This window comes from Dermacentor andersoni, chromosome 3 (assembly GCF_023375885.2).
Source record: "Dermacentor andersoni chromosome 3, qqDerAnde1_hic_scaffold, whole genome shotgun sequence".
NCBI lineage: Eukaryota > Metazoa > Arthropoda > Arachnida > Ixodida > Ixodidae > Dermacentor > Dermacentor andersoni.
In genome coordinates this window covers 60143628-60162338 of record NC_092816.1, presented here as the reverse complement: position 1 = coordinate 60162338, position 18711 = coordinate 60143628, and the positions used below count along the sequence as shown (strand labels likewise).

At 49.6% G+C, this 18711-nt stretch overlaps 3 protein-coding genes across 3 annotated transcripts in view; 2 read left to right on the top strand and 1 right to left on the bottom strand.

Annotated features, from left to right (window-relative positions):
• The window catches only part of LOC126547246 (high affinity cationic amino acid transporter 1-like), a 442489-nt gene that overhangs the window by 112610 nt on the left and 311168 nt on the right, over positions 1 to 18711 (bottom strand). Inside the window, exons 4-5 of the mRNA XM_050195200.2 lie at positions 16920 to 17105; positions 10287 to 10424 (exon numbers count right to left, since the gene is read on the bottom strand). Coding sequence (XP_050051157.1) covers positions 10287 to 10424; positions 16920 to 17105 — 324 coding nt within the window. The remainder of the gene's footprint in view (positions 1 to 10286; positions 10425 to 16919; positions 17106 to 18711) is intronic.
• On the top strand, positions 3711 to 5159 carry LOC126547349 (protein D3-like). The gene has a single exon (XM_050195327.3). The coding sequence runs from the start codon at positions 4004 to 4006 to the stop codon at positions 4727 to 4729; it is 726 nt and encodes a 241-aa protein (XP_050051284.1). The 5' UTR covers positions 3711 to 4003; the 3' UTR covers positions 4730 to 5159.
• Positions 6250 to 7462, top strand: LOC126547356 (protein D3-like). The gene has a single exon (XM_050195336.3). It carries the CDS (start codon positions 6263 to 6265, stop codon positions 7007 to 7009), a length of 747 nt encoding a protein of 248 aa, XP_050051293.2. The 5' UTR covers positions 6250 to 6262; the 3' UTR covers positions 7010 to 7462.

Sequence of the window (18711 nt, the reverse complement as noted above, 5' to 3'; positions counted from 1 at the left end):
CGCCGGCTACTATCAGAGGTACATCCCCAGGTACTCTGATATCGCGGCTCCCTTGACGGATGCTCTAAGAAAGACAGAGCCGCAAACAGTCGTCTGGGATGAGACGAAGGAAAGAGCTTTTAGCGCCCTAAAGAGCGCCCTAACAAGCCAGCCTGTGCTACGATCGCCCGACTACACAAAAGGGTTCGTTGTTCAGTGTGATGCTAGTGAGCGAGGCATGGGCGTTGTACTGTGCCAACGGGAAAATGGAGAAGTAGAACACCCCGTCCTGTATGCTAGTCGTAAGCTGACCAGTCGTGAGCAGGCGTATAGCGCCACCGAGAAAGAGTGTGCGTGTATCGTGTGGGCCGTTCAGAAATTGTTATGTTACCTAGCTGGCTCCAGGTTTATCATTGAAACGGATCACTGCCCTCTCCAATGGCTGCAGACCATCTCTCCCAAAAATGGCCGCCTCCTGCGCTGGAGCCTCGCTTTGCAACAATATTCCTTTGAGGTGCGTTACAAAAAGGGGAGTCTCAACGGTAACGCCGATGGCTTAAGTCGAAGCCCCTAACGTGGGAATCAGCCTCAAAATTGCTTGTTACTGAGGTTTTTCTTCCTGAGGCAGGATTTTTAACCTATTGCTTTTGTGTAGTGTTTCAAAGTGATGATGTGCTTTCTAGTGCAATTTTTCGATTTGTGGACGCGTTCTGAGTGCTGCTAAACTACTGTAAGGAACTAGGCAGCAGTAAAAAAGGGGAAAGAGCCTGGCAGGGCTTAGTGAGGGTTGTGCCGTGCTTGCTGACTGAGCGGTTGACTTTCGGCGTAGTTCTAACGCTTGCCGGAAACGAGAACAAAAATGTCAACTCTCCCGAAGTCACTTTGCAGTGTCCTGTGTGCACCTGAACGTGAGAACGAGGCCTTCTCTGTGCGCTGCGCTCAAGAAACGCCAAAGGACGCCCGACTTCGGTTATGAGCATCATCGAGCGACATCCCTCCGGACAGCGGATGCAGTCCCCTGACCATCGGGATCTCCTTCCCCCGGCGGGGCGGTCTGTTACGTTTCGCCTACAACGCGCGGTAATGCCGGCGCGGATGCAACGGACGCCGGGGCTTTGTTCAAAGCGGCGGACATTTTGGCCCGTCCAACGCCGCCGCAACGCCTACCCGCCAAGCGTGTCCAGGCGTGTTTCAGTGCCACGTGTCTTCGTGTGTGTGTGTGTGTGTGTGCCCACGCTTGTCAAAGCGCGGCATCAGGGGAGCGGAGCTCCCCAAGTGAAGGTTGGCGATGCGTCACTACACTCGGTTCAGCAGGTCTCTCGGCCCGACAGTTCGCGCCGTCGTGGGGTCATGCTCCGCCGTCCCGTGACCTTCATCCCGTGACCTTCATCCCGTGACCTTCATCCCGTGACCTTCTCTTTTGGACCGCGACGCCGAGGGTATAAGAGCAGCTGCCCCCGGACGCCAGGAGAGAGGCTCCGATTTGTACTGTTGAGTTACGTGCTCTCCCGTCTCTCCACTTCGGTCGAACTGACCGGCCGCTCTTTTGCTATGTTAGAATAAACAAGTTGTCCTGTTACCAGTCTTCTCATGCTTTGCCGGGACCTTCGGATGCTTCCAGTGCCCCAGGCCGCCAGGCCAACGCTACCCTTGGGGCTTGCGACCCATTGGCAATAACGGGCGTCAGCACCGAGACCCCAACAACTCGTGCCAGCGGTGCGATTCCAACAAGGCAAAATGTCGGCAGTTTCCTTTTTCTTCGACATCTAGCCCTCCGTCCGTCTTAAGCTTCGCTACTGCTATTGCCTCTCGAGTAAATGACAGGGTAAAGTTTGACCAAGTTCCGCTGGATGTTTTCTTATGTTTATTTTTATCTTCGCTCTCTCCCGTTGTTGAGTAAGCGAGCTCTGCTGTTCGTACGAGACAATCTATACGAGCGACTCGACTGTTTTCATTTCAGTGGCTGTTTCACCTTCCCACCGGTAACGGTACTTTGACCACCCTCCCCATCCAGCATTCTCTCCGTGGTTTTCAATACTGTGGCCATGTAGGGCCGCTCAGCTCAGCCGCGGCCACAGAAGAGTTCACGCTGCTCTTCACAACTTTGAAATTTCCTTGGTATTTATAGACGATTACGCTACACTGATGATGATAGCTTGCGGCTGAAACAGCACCGTGTAATGGTTAGACGCCACAACTACGCACAATATGTAAGTGGAGCCATTGCAACGTCATCGGCTGTTTACTTTTTGCATTTTTGAAGCCCGATAGATGGCGTATCTTTAACCACTTTGTCCCGGGCCCATCATGGGGTATGCGAATTTCGCTGACTATAGATACTAAAATGTTGCATTTATTAAGCGCAAAACGCACGGCGCACATTATTTTAGGTTTTTCTTTCTCATTTTTTTTTTCGGAAGCACGTATACTAATTGAAGACCACCTAACTCTTTCATTACTGCTGGTTTGGCAAGCATTATCGTTCACGAGATACTGTTCAGACTGCGTAAACAATCTGAGTCGTGAAACTTTGCGCTAAGCAAGCGGGTACACTGAATGAACACACAAGGACGAGCGCTTGTGTCTCCTTTCTGTGTCCCCCTTTGTTCAGCGCAATGTTTCACGATGAATCAATTCCAACTAGGCCGACTAGCAGTGAAACAATTTTCGTGTCAGGTATACACTGCGTGAGCGATTGTTGCTGCCTTGTATCGCGGGTATAATGCGCAAACACTGCAGATGTCTACTATGTAGGCCCCCATAGGGCAGATCAGTGCGCGCTAAACACTATGTTCCACATCTCCAATAAATCATTTTCCAGGCACTTGAGATTCTAAGCGCCCCCAAGGTTGTCTAGATCTCCTACAGTAGTCTCCTACAGTATTTAGGGCCAGGCGTGCAGAGTCCCTAAAACGTTTTACGACGTCTCTCGCTCGTCTCTGAGCTACCTTTCATACCGTTCTGTAGCGGCATTCCTTAGTACACCTTTCCAAGCATTCAAGTGCCGGAAGTCCTCTTACTGCGATGGATCATTGGGACTTCCTACGCGTGAGTGTATTGTAAAAGAAAGCAAGAGCAACAGAGGGCCGCTAGAGGGAACAATCGAAGTACCAAACGAAAAGCTGGCCCGACGAAGACAACGGCACGAAGTCTGCACGATGACGGTGCCTTAATCGCACGTTGCTGACCCTTATAAAGCTGTAGGCGAGGAACAATAGGTTTAATTTTTCTCAACTGTTTCTGCTGAGGAAACGTTATGCTGATTGCCGTTGTATAATAGGTTTTGGTTTCGAAATCACGTCTCATGCCAATGTTCTATGAAATCTACAGTTATCATCATTAGCACATAATCTGTGACATCGTACAACAGGCCTCCCCTGTTTAAGCTGGAACTCTTACCTCGTCCGATATCTGCTCGTTCGCCTCTTCTTCGTGTCACTCAGCGCTTCCGGCGTCGCGGCGTTCTTAGGTCTTGCCTTTCACTTTCGGCTGCTAAGTCCAGTGTCACTGGGACGTGGCAGTAACAATGCTGCCGATGCCTTCGGCAGGCGATGCGAAAGCTCAAACAGACATCGTTGCGAAATTGGCATTCCGCGTATTCCTTGTTGAGAACGACGGCTGCCGATGCGTTACGCAATCACTCTGGAGTAAGCGCCTCAAGCGCGCCGGCACAGGAAGGAAGCTTGCGGACTCTCGGGCGTCGTAAACAAAGAAAACGACGAGGTCGAAGCGCGCCTGCCTGTTTCATTCGTCCGCTGCCCAGCGGCAGCCGCGACAGCGACGACGGTGAAAGCGGCGGCGGCGGCGGTGGCGGCAATGTGGCCTTCCCGTACCTGCGCACCTCCGTCGGACCGATTCCACACCTGACCCGGAAAGAAATTTCTCCTCAGCGGAGTCTTGTCGGATAACGCTTTTGCGCGCTGCCGTGCGGCACCCAATCACACTGCCGCCGTAAGACATCGCGTAAGACGCCTTCTCTGCGTTACCTCGTTCTCATCACCCGCGGGTACGCCACGCTCGCGATATGCTAAATCGGAGCACCTCAAGCGCGACGCGGATGGCGGTCGCTGTCGCGGCGATCGTGGCGCTACTCGCGCGCTCTGCGTGCCGCGCGGAGCTGGACAAGAGGCAGCTGGACCTTCTCGACAAGGCCGACAGGAGCAATATCGCGCCCGACCTGATCGAGACCATTCCGAGGGCCATCTTCGAGGCGCGCTTCAAGGCAGGCGAGGTAGCCATGGGCAACCAGTTCAGCACGCAGCAGGCGTCCGCCCCACCGCCGTTCGTCGAGTTCCCGAGAACCGCCGGCGGGGTGTACGCCATCGCCATGGTGGACCTGGACGCGCCCAGCGCGAGGGACCCCAAGTTCCGGCCCATCCTCCACTGGCTCGTCATCAACGTGGAGGCGGGAGACGTCAAGGGGCCCGTCAACTACAAGAAGGGGAACGAGCTGTACAAGTACCGCCGCCCCAAGCCTCCGATGGGATCGGGTCGGCACCGGTACGTCTTCCTGGCGTACAAGCAGTACAGGACGATCGAGGCGCCTCAGACGCTGGTCGTGCCGTCCGACAAGAGGAGGAATTTCAACATTGGCAAGTTTGCCAAAGAAAACAACCTGGGCAATCCCATAGCGATAAATTACTTTCTCGCCGAGCAAGGATACGTGGACGCATACACGCCGATGTTATCCTGGGTGATGGTCGTCACCGCGGCGATCACTGGATTCGTCTGTCGCCTCATGTTGATGTAGAACGGAGGTCAGTGTGCCATCGGACACTCCCGGTGCCACCGTTTCGCTGCGAACACAGCGTGCAAGTGTATAGACGTGCTCTGCGCAAATTAGGTCACGTGGCAGTGGGCGGCTTGCAATGCAGCCGTCGAGCTGAGCCGAGTGCTGTTTGTTAGAGAGAGTCACGACAACGTTAGTGGCGGGGTGCACCGCGGTGACGTGATGTGCCGGGAGTGAGTGTACTGAGCACAACGTGCTGGAACAGCGTCAACAACAACAACAAAAAAAAACGATGATTGCGGTGGACTTGCTCTGGTGAAGAACTTATAGCAAGAAAAGGAGAAAATTTCCCGCCGCCTGTTTCACCGTCGTGCCCTTGTTTCTGCTGTCGCAAAATTTTCGAAACTAAGCGCAAGATTAATAAAACACTGTCTTTGGACCTTTTCTCAACGTGAAAGGGACTGTGGTCAACCTGTTTCACGAATTGCATGATTGGCTAATTGCGAATTAGATTCAGAAGGGTCAGCTTTTTCACAAGTTTTCGCAGCCACATCGGAAAAGCTAAAGGTGTACGTTTTTCAAGGTATAGCTATATAGTATGTAGGAATCCATATAGTCAGGACTGAGTATGCTTATACTCGATCACTGACGGCATCGTTACACTCGCACACTGAATTCCATATTTTGACTACGAGGAACCGTTATACGTTTCAAGCACTGCAAAACCGACTCAAGGCCACTTTTATATATCAACTAGTCGACAATCTCATTGTCACGATCGGCTTATTTAGTCAACTGTCAGCATGAAAACCTCTTTTACATATCTACATTACTGCCGTGCTGCGTCAACCGAATTCATTCTGCACTTTTCCCATTTTGATCCCTCCGGCTTGTACTCGGTCGCTGACGGCATCGTTATATTCGCACACTGAATTCCATATTTTGACCACGAGGACCCGTTATACGTTTAAAGCACTAGCAAACCGACTCAAGGCCTCGTGTATATATCAACTAGAACGTAACCAACTCGTGTTTGATATTAGGGCCGTTTCGATATCCCGTCAAGTTGCACCTATCAATTTTTTTCCGCCACTCGGTGCGTTGTCTCTAGAGATGAAAAGCCCCCTTGCCGCCACCGCAATTACGAATAAAAAAATGGTGGTTTTAGAAACTGTGGCATATCCACGGTGCGGGATTGGCCCCGTGTCGGGCGGCGCGAGCGAAGTGATGAATGAATGAATATTTGTCAGGAGGGCTGGCAACTGGGCCTGTTTTGGAAAGTAGTAATGGAGATGGTAGTCTGCATCTCTCGAATTGACCGAGGAACAACAAGTGGAAGAAGAAGCAAAAGAGAAACTTAACGGCACAGTTGTTTTATGGCTATGTTCTAATATCTTCATTTATTTCTTTCTCAGAAATTACAAATGCTAAATTATGGTTATCTTTTGTAACAAATTAAAACGCGCTCTTTTTCAAAGCAAAATCACAATCATAGGGCAGCAGGGAGCGCCACTAGGCACAGGAAAACGAAATCCCAGAGCGTGCCCAGCGCTCATGAATGCGCGAGATCCGCGAGAACGCGCGCCGCCGAACCAGCCCATCGACCAGCATTCGCCAGCGTCAGCAGCCGGGATCTCGCCAGGGAGCCGCCGACGCGACCGCGCCGCCAAAATGGCCGCTACCGCTCGCCCCACCCAGAAGACCGCGCAGCAGCGGCCGAAGACGCCGCCTGCGCCAGCGTCGTCGGTGACGCCGAAGGCCCCCTCGGCGACCACGCTCAGCGCCATGGAGGCGCTCGTGCCCGACGTGATCCCCAAGATCGCCAAGCAGGTGGTCACCGTCACCTTCAAGCGGGGCGTGGAGGTTCGCATGGGGAACAAGCTCACCTGCGACCAGACGTGCAAGGCGCCCGAAAGCATCTCGTTCCAGGGGCCCGCGAGCGCCTTCTACACTGTGATGATGATCGACCCGGACGCGCCGAACTCACTGTCCCCGCGGCTGCGGCACTGGCGCCACTGGCTCGTCATGAACGTGCCCAACAGCTGCGACCTCAAGGCCGGAGACACGGTCACCGAGTACGAAGGACCCAGCCCCCCCAAGGGATCGGGACTGCACCGGTACGTGCTTCTCGTCTACTCTCAGGGGACCAACCGCATCAGCGAGAGGGACGCCTCCGTGCCAGAGGCCCGTGGAATGTTCAACCTGGGTCGCTTCGTGACCGACAACAAGCTCGGAGACCCGCTGGCCGTCAACTACTTCGTGTGCGAGAGGACTTCGCCGCCGTCGACCCCTCCGTCGTAAGCAGCGGCCGGTCGGTGCTGGCTCTGTCTCGTCGCCTCGGCTTGCCCCGCGTCGTACGCGAGACGAAAGAAGCTGGCTACACCTGGCGACGTGTCCGCCTGGGACACGTGAAGGCGAATACGGCGTAAACAATAAATTTCGGCCACTTGAGTGCGTGCAGGGCGGAGAAATTAGGCAGTTTTTTTCTTCGGGTGAAAGGCGATGGACGTCTGCGTGGTAACCGAGGGCGCTGGCTTGGCGGAAAGCAAATGAAGTTGGGGACCTTTTCCAGATGAGATGTTTCGAACGAGTGCCATTGGTCCTGTATGGGAGTGACAAGTTCGTCGGTGTGTGGTCTTCGGCGTCGCGCGGAACGTCGCGCACAACGTTTGGCAAGAAAAAGCCGAGCTTCTCGCGCAGCCCGTGGGACCACATGGCTCTAAATTAAGAATAAATATTCGCGGGCTAAGGAAAGGCTTTGTCGAGTAGACCACTGAAAAGCTGCTGTCTGCGTGCATCAGTGAAAGTTACTCTTGTCCGCTGCGCCAGCTCATCCCTCCCTCACAAAGCGATAGCTTTCTTTGGTTCATCTCCCCGCATGAGGTTTGTCAGTTTCTGGCCGTTCATCGCCAATATGGGGCATCAGATGTCACTTGTGGCCACTAAAAATAAACGTATGGTCCGTCTCGAACCCTGGCCCCCCAGCACAGAAACTCGGTACCCTAACCATTCGAAATGCGAGCGTATGCCCCGCTGAAAAGGCGGAATAAACTCGCTCAGGCGAGCGCTTCAGTCGCTTGGAGCGCCAAGCGGATCGCATTGCAAACGTTTACTTGCAAGAAGTGAGCTTGCTTCTTCTAGGTGACGACGAAAGAAGTTCGTCCCTGAAATTCGCTGCATCTTTGTCATCGTGCGGTGGAGCGTTTCTGCAAAGTAAACCATGGCGCGTCTTGTTATTAAACATGTTTTAGTGTTGTATAAAAGTGGCGCTCACTCTGACGAAGAAAACAGAAGTTACGGGACCTCTTGCTGCGAGAGGCAGCAACAACAACCGCATACGTCGCCGACTCCAAGCTAAAGGCGAGGAGGCTACTTTCTTTTGTGCTCGAGTAACCCCGCTGTTTAGTGGAGTTAGCAGCGCAACACCCACGCCATCTCTCGCACTATTCCACAAATACGCCGATCGCCGCCAGTGGTTAGCTACATAGAGAAGCCGGATTATAGAAGATGCTAGGGACATGTGGGGAAAACAACATAAGGGGGGCGCAAGGAAGTCGATCGTCCCCACACCAGTCAACACCATTTTTTTTAACCCGAAGGTGTTTTAGGCCGGGGTCCACCATCGACTTCCTGTAACGGATGTGACGTCGGCCAGAACGCGTAATATATGCTCTCTTTTGACAGGGATGGTGCCGTCATCTAGGAGCGGTGAAGCGAAGCACTTCATCACATTATGACACTAACGAGTGCCGACAGTGACCGCTTCGGTAGTCTCAGCGCAGCAGAGGCTCCAACGCGGTGCAGCCTGGTGTGGGTAAAACCCCTTAAACTACGTAAAGTAGTGACACTCTCCTCCTCCGCCTTCACTCCTCCTGGTTTCTCCTCTATTTCACGCTCTCTCCTCGACCGTGGCGCCGCCTACGCTGCTCGGGCGTAGCAACGGCGCCAAAATGCGCGCCTCGCCACTCCGTAGACGCTTATCGAGCAACAATGGCACTGATGCACGGCGCGAGGACCAACGTGATGTTATTAGGCCACGGAGGAAGGAAACTAAGGAGAGGCCCTGACGTCACTCTTTGTGAAGCAAAAGTGAAGCCGGAAGTTGGCGTTGCTCATGGCGATGCTCCGCCTTTTGTGCCACCCTCCTCTCTTGTTTACATCTTTCGCGAAACCACGCCGCGCTGCGCGTGGTATCGCACGCGGAGCGCGCGCGCTCGCGCAACATCCGGCAGAGCACGGTGCAGGTAACACAGCGCAACAAGACACGGTGACTAACGCAAACCCGCCCACACAGCGCCTTTGCCACGGCACGAAACCTACCAGAGCAACACGTGTGCGCGCTCAAAAAATCAGAACAACGCCGCCATTGTGGCCCAAAAGGCGTGGCCATGCAGCAAAAAAAAATAAAAAAGCAGCAAAAGAAATGAGACCATATACGTCATTTCCGCCACACTTTTCTCCTAGCGCGCGGAGGGGGTAGGGCCTCTCCTTAGTTTCCTTCCTCCGTGTATTAGGCCAATAGCGACGCGCCGTCGGCGTCGGCCAGAGCGCGCGAGGAGGAGGCGGCATTCTTCAAAGCGTGGCAGTACTTTACGAAGATTAAGGGGCTTTAGGTGTGGGTGGTGTAGGCCTTCTGCTGAGGTGACAACGCAGTTTCCGCACATGCGTTTAGCCTGTGACGCCTCGTCGCCTACGGAGTGCAGCTTCAACATGCATCAGCTGTGCTTACGCGCCGCGTACTGCTTCGCTTGAGATGGCACCAAAACTGCTAAAGAAAGGCGACGACGTCGACGGGCGAATCTCACTCTGGTCCGGCGAGAGACACGCCAGCGTGAAGCAGAATGCCTTCGCGGGTTTGCGGCGCACGCTGCGAACTCGGCCACTCGCATTGCTGAAGCTGAGCACGTCAGAGCCCCAGACACTATACTCCTTTCCATACATAGCAGTCAACGCTGTGGAGCCTAGAAATACTTGCAATGGCTTCGTTCGCACTTGGATATAGTTCGATATTGTTTTACCGGAACTGCGCGAAACTAACAATTGAATTAAACAAGCTTTAATCCTTATAAACAGACACACTGTGGTGTATGGCTGATAAAGCTTTGTTATAGATCATTTTTTCTTTTATTTTCGTTTTTGTCTTCGTGTTTTTCATTTGCGACCCGTCGTGAGGAGCCTCACGTGCATTCTCGCGCGAGCGAACGCTGTTGGCGCGCAGCGAAGCGTTATGAAAAAAAAAAAAAAAAGAAGATAAATTCTCTATTTGTCAACACAGAAAGGGCGTAGTAGTGTGGGCACCAGATCAGCCCTGTGCTGCTTGAAGTTTAAAGAAAGTATTCCCGACAACGTAATAGAGTAAAAAGTCACTTCAATTAAAAAAAAAATTGACTTCGAGAATCAAAAAGAAAGCCTGCGCCAATGTAATATTCCACTGCTCAGATTGTTGTTAGCCGTTCAACACCTGGTTCATGCCCTCTATGCGGAAACCTATACCGTCTCTTTTCACGAAGAGAAGTTTACCGTTACCCCTCTAGCCTGTGGCGTGTGGCCTCGGTGCTTCCAGCGAAGATAAACTCACCCCGACGATGCCGTTGGGAAAGAAACCCGCACCGGCTGTCCAGTTGTCGGCGTTCATCTTGAAGAAGCCGGTCAGCATGAGGGCGACCAAAACGAAGACGTTGACGATGGTCGCCGTGTTCAGGAACACTATGAACACCTGTGCCGGAAGGAACAGAACTGTGTTATAAGGGTGCGGAAATTGCACCGCGGCTCATGCTTGCCAAAGTGTACACCACGTGAGACAACAAGGTTTCGAGTTTCTTTTTTTTTATATACCTTCACGAGACCGCAAGGCCTCGAGTCTTTAGTAAGAGCTCTCATAAACCCAAAGGACACGAAGCAGTCGCAGGAAGGTGGAGACATGAAGCGAACAACAGAGAACGAACGGCGCGATATATCTACAGACATTCATCTGACATTCTACTAAGGACAAAAAAAGAGGTCGATAGAAACAAGACATTGTTTATATAAAAATATTTCTGAGAATAACGTTTCGGCAAGGCGACATGACGTGAAAAGTCTCCCTGCTGCAACGTTGGAGGAGGATAAGGGTGGGTCAGCTACAGACGGCTCAAACCTAGCAACGGCGTACCGACTATTTTCCTGTCAATCTTAAATTTTAAGACCCATCTTAAGTTGTGCAGTGTAAATGCCACACAGTCACATGTGGCTTCCGTTGCTACTTTATCTGCATTTAAGTCATCACTTAGGCTGAAACAAACGTTGCAAGTCTATTGAGATACGCTAAGCTTACAATGTAGACTGATTAGTTGTTGATCTTTAGTGCATCCCTAATTTTAGAGCACTCAAGGGCTTGGGGAAGGGGGGAGTGGGGGAGGGAGGAGTGCGTACGTTCTCTGCGAGAAAAGCAGAAGAACGTTTACTAGCGGCGATGTTTGGTGATAAAGGAAAGCATATTTTGCTTTTTACGGATCTACCCTTTCAATGAACAGACTTGCGTATAGTGCGTGTAAGCACGCCTGACAGTGTTTGTTTGCTTCAGATACGCTGCGTCCATTTAAAGAACAGACCGATGTCACGACGAGCTTTAGTACGCCACCACAGTAGGAATGGATGCCGGTAGTAGTGATGCATAGCGTACGGAATGCCAACTGTATTAAGAAATGTGCAACTATTTTTTTCTCTTCTGTTTTTACTGTGACGAACCAACTTAACTCTCGTTTTGAACAGCCAGAAAAGATAAGGATAATAAAAAAGAAATAGAAGACTGATGTATAGTTGACGTCCAGTAATGCGAAGCATTTCTGATTCGCAGAGAACGGTTGTATGAATAACGTCACTGTGTAACGAACGGTTCTGTAGAGATTATGAGCTGCAGTGCTCATAAAACATTAGACAATGTTTCTGATAGCAAAGTTAGGATCGAAAGCAAAAAAAAAAAAAAAGCGGAAACCTAGGTGGCAGTTACCCAGTGGCGCCATACTCAGTCGTCCCTCTCGCACATAATTTTAGACTGCACTACCACCGCGACGGGCCCACGAAAATGGCGACAAAGGCTCGCCCGCCGAAAAGTGGCTTGACTCGGAGGAGAATGCGTCGCATTAAAAACGAACATTATGGTTGGAGCGTTATGCTTAGCCTATAGCCTAACACAACAAAAACAACAAAAACAACACAAAAACAACAAAAAACAACAATGACATTCTCCTAGGCATTCCCTTTAATGTTGTCCAGAAACCAATTATAGGGCTTCAATAATTTGCGCCCCCCCCCCCCCCCCCACCAATAAACAAGAAAGAAAGCAAACCGGAAATGGCATTCTCTTAGGAATTCCTGTTAAGGTTGTCCAGAAAACCACATATAGTGGGAAGACGCGAAGACTACTTGCATCGTAACGTTGGCAGGGCTGGTGCGCATGCTCGCTGAACGTGATAAGATCGATCTGTAGATAACAGCACAACCAGAAATTCTTGACATCGCCCGCCACGGTGCCATCTGTCGAATTTCATCGCAATACACCGAGCAGCATTTAATATATATATATATAGACGCTTCCCAAATTTTAACACCGACAAGTTAGCAACGTCAAAGAGGGTGCGTCCTTCCGATAACACGCGCGTTGACGGCCCTTATTCGTCGCTTTCCGGCTGCGTTATAGCAGTGGTTTAATTCTGACCAAAACACTGTTGGAACGAGGCGAAACCGTCTCGACTTAGCGCGGCAAATACGCGCGTTCATAAAAGGGCGCACCCTCTCGACATTGCTAACTGATAGTTGATGAGATTGGGGTGGACTTGCGAAACATCATTTCTTTTCGATTAGTAAGCTGTTCGGCTAGTTGGTTTGACATGATTTTGCAGAGGGGAGCGCAGAACCGTTGCGTAGAAGGGGGACCTGGACAGGAAAGATGCCCCTTCGTTAGGCGACTTGTTTTGTATAAAAAAAAAAAACTGTAAATTTTTGGTTTTCACATGCTAGACTTCAGCGCATGCGCAATAACGTTCCTGGTGGTTCGTTTCTGAAAATAAGCTTAGGTGCAAGTGAGCGTCTTTCCTTTACAGGTCTGCTTTTTTCCGCAACACTTTTGCGCTCCCTTTTGCAATATCATTTCTTGTGCTTGCATTTATTGCAAACTGTTTGGAATTAAAAAAAACGTATTGAAGGACTTGTCCATATTGTTTAAAAAGTTTGTCGCAACCACAACTCAAACGTTTCATTTTGGACACACATCAAACTGTTTGTCGCGGAAGTTGCGGAAGAAATGAGCTCGTATGTTTACCTGAAGACAATGAAATTGGATACCATGCCGTCGAGCCGCTTCGCGGTCATAAGCAAGCGAACAATTGTTGCTCACACAAATAGCAATGCTATAGTGCAACGCGGTGGCACACACGTGCATTGAAACACGTCAGTTGCGTGCGAAAGAACCACAGACGAGCTTCTACAATTTACGAAAGCTTGTTGCCGAGCTACTTGGTTCGCGACTTAAAGGGACACTAAAGTGAAAAATGATTTCTTCTGCATCAGTAAATTACCGTTCTGCAACACCAAAAACACCACTCTTACAACGATAAGACGTTTCGTAAGCCAGAAAAAGCGCAAGAACGAAATACCGGTGGCGACGCCTACTTAAGTTCCCGCACCTGGGGGCTGTGACGTCATGGATTTTGAAGGCATCTTCTAGGACCTACCAATTATATATAGCGGTAGAGATTGACTACATTGTGTTCTAAAGGAACCAAATATTAAACATGGCAAGTTTCGGGAACCTTTATTCAGCCAACGCGGCCCAAATGCGAAAACATACTTTGGAATCCCTGACGTCACGCTGACGTACCGGCGCTGGGGTTTCGGCGCGAAATTCAAATACTGATACTTGGACCTTCATTTTCTCATCTAATAATCAAACTATTTTTTAAAATATGACTGCCTGCAGGGTTCTTAGACAATGCTTCATTAGTCTAAACTGGTTTATTGTTTCGCTTTAGTGTCCCTTTAAAAACAAAAGGTTACGGCGCCCGCATATGTACGGCGCCCGTGTATGTCGTTTGTGTCTCACGTCGTCCTCGTCTGCTTAGCGACATATAACCTTTGTTATTTAAGCTTACACAACCTCTGAAGTCGGGAGTATACGGAGGTTGTGCTGCGGGCACTATACTCCACTGAACAAACCCGCACTGGTACGATCCTTGTCGTATACACAGTATTAGACAATGCAGCGAGGCTGCGGATGACGAGTTCGCCATGATTACAAAACCTTTAAACATGACTGAGAGACGGGGATGCTTTCTTCACCGGTATACTAGGCTCCAGACAATATAACGCGGATCATGCCGGTGCAGAGCAAGCGCGTCGTTGAATTATAGTGATACATCATAGACCTGAGCGAAAGGGGCTGAAACCGTATTACGTGGTTTGTGTAACCTGAGAGCTGTGGAGAACGCGAACGCAAACGGGCGGATCGAAAGGGACGGCACAAGCTGCAGCATTCGTGCTTCCCGTTTCTTTATTCTTTTTTTTTTGCTTCCCGTTTTTCAGGCCCAACCTTTCAAACCACGTGACCATTATATTCTACATATAGTCGAATTTCGCTAGCTTCCCAGCTCCGATTGACCGAGAGGACTGTTGCGGCCTCTCTGATTGGCTTAATATGTCGCCGTTGCAGAATTTGACGACGTGCTGTAATTCGCAGATGTTCAGTATAGTATCCCCCACTTATCCTTACAAATCTTCCGGATTCGCAAGTATAGCACGGGCGTGAAACTGAAAAAGACAAAGGGTATATATAAGGGGCAACGAAACGGTATCAAACACGCCGGTATCGCGTCCTCCCGGACGACAAACGGTCGTCGATTGCGGCAGGCCATCGTATAAGGGTGTTGACAACGTCTCATCCTTTTTCGCTTACTCGCTGTGGCAATAAAAGCCGCAGCGCCAAAGCAGCAGCCAGAACCGTGTATATATATATAGCGGCGACGTTTGACAGGAATATTGGCGGGATATATCATGGGCGCATTCCGTAGAGGCGTTGTGGCCGGGCCAGCCAACGCGACCGGTCGTTGTAGAGGTATGCGCCTGCGACTTGACCAAAAGCTGTCCTTGCGTTCATCTCTCTCTAAACACCGAAAAAATACCTCAGCAAACGAATTGCATGTTTACGTACGCGATAAAAAACGTGACAAGGGCGTCGCTGGCGCGCGGTCGTATAAACATCTGCTTGTATACGCTTCGGTTCAAACTTGTTTATCGTTTTTGGTTTTATTGCTCGGGTATCTTGCGGCAGGAGCTAGCAACCGTATATGCGTCAAAGCAGAAATGTTATCCTTTTCTCTAAAGCTCATTGAAAACGGTGAAAATTGCCCGGCGCAGCGACTCAGCGGTATAATCACGTTCTTCTAATTCCATCCAAATAGATACCTCACTCGTGTTGCAGAGCACGTGGTAGCGGGTGCGATACCCATCAGCGGCGGCCACATTTCGATGGGGGCGCCATACTTAGATTTAGGTGCACGTTGAGGAACCCCCAGGTGGTCAAAATTAATCCGGAGCCCTTCACTGCGAAACCTCTCGCAGCCTGAGTGTCGTTTTTGGGAACGTTAAATGTCATCACTCGGTAATCAGTCGTGATCAGCATTTGCCGGAGTTGCGATCTGCTCCTACGATTGCAGACAGTTATCGTCATATCTGCGGTGGACACCAGAGATAGAAATGACTATTTTCATTAGCACAATTTCTTTTACTCCGAGTGTTAGTATTGCTTCGAAGGAAGGAGTGTTTTCATAGGAGTAATTAGAAAATCTTGCTCTATTTTAACTCAGAATTGCAGTTCACAGAACAAAATTTCATTAAAATAAGAAATCCTTCTATCGCCTCCCATTGCTGGGACATCTTACATAGTTCTCGAAATTTTATCTGCTCTTTTGCTGTTTTGGTTTCCGTGCAACATAATCTGTCACGTCATGTAAGTACAAGTAAAGTTTCATTTGAACAAACTTCAAGGGACCACGCACACACGCACACACACTTCGCTATCCCACGTCCACGCCCTTGTGAAGGACGTGGGATCGTTCCCCACCCCAAATTTATAATTTCTATATTTCAATTAGTCAGTACAAGTAATTTCCTATGTGTTCTCTTGGTGTGGTTGTTTGCTTCTCACGATATATATATATATATATATATATATATATATATATATATATATATATATATATTGCTGTTGCTGTGGTTTTCAGAATGACAGCATGGAGCCCGGCAATCTTTACAAATTTCACATCTACGCACACAGGCATATGCCTGTCGCATCTACAGCTAGGCATACCTGCCAATTCTGCCAATTTTTTCTCTGAAGTTTACAAATTTCAGCTCCGTTTGCTATTTTACAATGTTGCGTCGTTCTGAGAAAACGGTTCAGTTCCCGAAAAAGTTGTACAGCTGACGAAGGATGGGGCGGCGCAAGATGACAAAACAAAAATGTATACAGGAAATAAATTGTCATATTACCTGTGTCGCCTTATTGTGGCGAGCACTAGTCGCCGTATACTAGAGGGGTCTTTGCTTTGAGCAAGTTTAATCAGAGAAGATTCTGACGCAAGTGAATTCGGAAAAGACAAAGTCGCTTAAAGTTCACAGTGACGTAAAAAAAGGGGTTGCCTGTCAGCCTAAAGGTAAAGCATTGTTAATAAAGTACGTATGTTTCCCATAAAAAGTGTGTGCTCGGGGCAAATGACATAATTGCCGCAAGGAGCACATACACACGCAGAAAACACACACGCGATGCAATGTCGTCGCCATGTGTGTTTTCTTTTACCATTTTGTGTGCGTGTGTATGCTTTGAGCAGCAATTATGTCACTCAGCAGGAACCAACTAAGCCAAGAGAAAGTTCAGTTGCTCAGGGCAAAATGCACCTTGTCACCTGCTTGCTGCCACCTCTCCCCCCCTCTCCCTTGTCATGGCCGCGAAGGGGTTTTACCACTTTTAAGGTGTAGGCGTTGGTAAGTACTTTACACGTAAGAGCGGAGCTAACTGTGCAAGTGAACACTTTAGTAAAGGCACGGCCGCTCCATAAAAAAAAAAAAAAGAAAAAAAAACACGAAAAAACGCGCATTTATGACAGAGCGGTCGTGGGTAGTGGTCAAGGCGACGAAGAGTATACATGCCGCAGTCAGAGAGCGAGTGCGACGCATATACCTTGGGCTTGGCAACGAGCGCCGCCGTGAGCAGCACGGGCACCGCGGCTGCGACGATGTCGGGACATGGGTCGAACCCGGGCACGTGGTAGTTGGCCAGCGAGTGCTCGAACAGAAGCCGCTGCGACCAGCCGGGTGGCGAGCCGGACGACGACTCCACGACGGGGCCCGAACCGTTGCGGTACGCCTGCGGGGGGGGATGCGAAGGCATTTGAATCAGAAGAATAAGAATGGGCTGGGGTGCGTTTGGTAAGCATTCTCAGATCATGAACAGCTGGTTGCCATTATCCCGCACGAGAAAAGTGTATAACAGCTGTGTCTTACCAGTACTCACTTACGAGGCAGAAACCTGGAGGTTTACGAAAAGGGTTCTACTTAATTTGATGACGACGCAACGAGCTATGGAATGAAGAATGATGGGTGTAACGTTAAGGGATAAGAAATGAGCAGAATGGCTGAGGGAACAAACGCGAGTTAATGACATCTTAGCTGAAATCAAGAAAAAGAAATGGGCATGGGCAGGACATGTAACGAGGAGGGAAGATAACCGATGGTCATTAAGGGTTACGGACTGGATTCCAAGGGAAGGGAAGCGTAGCAGGGGGCGGCAGAAAGTTAGGTGGGTGGATGAGATTAAGAAGTTTGCAGGGACAACGTGGCCACAATTAGTACATGACCGGGGTAGTTGGGATGAGTATGGGAGAGGCCTTTGTCCTGCAGTGGGCGTAACCAAGCTGATGATGATGATGAAGGTGATGATGATGATGATGATGATGAAGGCGGTGGTGACGTGAGCTGCAGCTCAGAGCCGCGTTCCCTGCTTAGATTTCGGCGGCGAAAACAGAGGCACGAAAGGCAGCCAGGCAGGTCAGAATGTGCGGAAGGCATGTGCGGAAGTAATTACTGCAAAAAAATATGCAGCACGGACACTTGGCGCCAATGCCTGCAGGAGCTGCAAGTACGTGGTGATTCAACAAGCGTGGAAATGATTATTAGTAGTACAGTCGACTATTGTCAATTCAACGTCTCTGGGGCCACAAGCTTCGGCCGAATTAACCAAAATGTTGAATTAATAAACGCCAGAAAAATGAATGGATTCAAACTTTTTCTACTGCCTAAAGCATAATCTGTCGTAATCGACAGACTGCTTCAGTACGACGTTACAATTACTATACAGGTTGCGTTGCTGTTGAGTGTCTCACAGAGACCTCCACACTGTCGTCGGCGGTCGTCAGAAAAGACATCGCATATGGCACAGTGCATCATCACTACAGGACAGGTTGCTCCCATCACTATTGTCGCCTACAGAATGAGAAGCGCCCATCTGCTGAATTTCTTTTTTTTTTCTAGCTTTTAGTAGACGCTGCATCGGTTTAGGGGGATTAGTTGGGGGAGGGGCTGCTTGCGGAGTTTGAATTAACCGAAGCGACCCTGCTAAACGAGCTATCCTTCCATAGCAATGTAGCAATGTATGGTTTCTTGTATTTCACTCTTTCTCTCTCTCCCACCCTCTATCTCATAATTTAAAAGCAGTAAACTCGCGATCGACAAAACTCCCACACGCAGCATTGTAAGTCAAAACTGAGAGGGATGTATTCATCTCAAATCTACAAAATAATAAATAAATAAATAAATAAATAAATAAATAAATAAATAAATAAATAAATAAATAAATAACTGGAAGCATGAAAAGTGTAGCATCACTTCTTATTCAAAACGGGTACGTTCGTAAAGTCTTTTGCAAACGGTTGTAATAAACGCCGCTTTCGGGTGTGTTTCTTTCCTTTTTTTTT

Excerpts from the sequence above, each read along its gene's own strand:
- LOC126547349 (XM_050195327.3), top strand. The coding sequence starts at position 4,004 with ATGCTAAATCGGAGCACCTCAAGCGCGACGCGGATGGCGGTCGCTGTC.
- LOC126547356 (XM_050195336.3), top strand. The coding sequence starts at position 6,263 with ATGAATGCGCGAGATCCGCGAGAACGCGCGCCGCCGAACCAGCCCATC.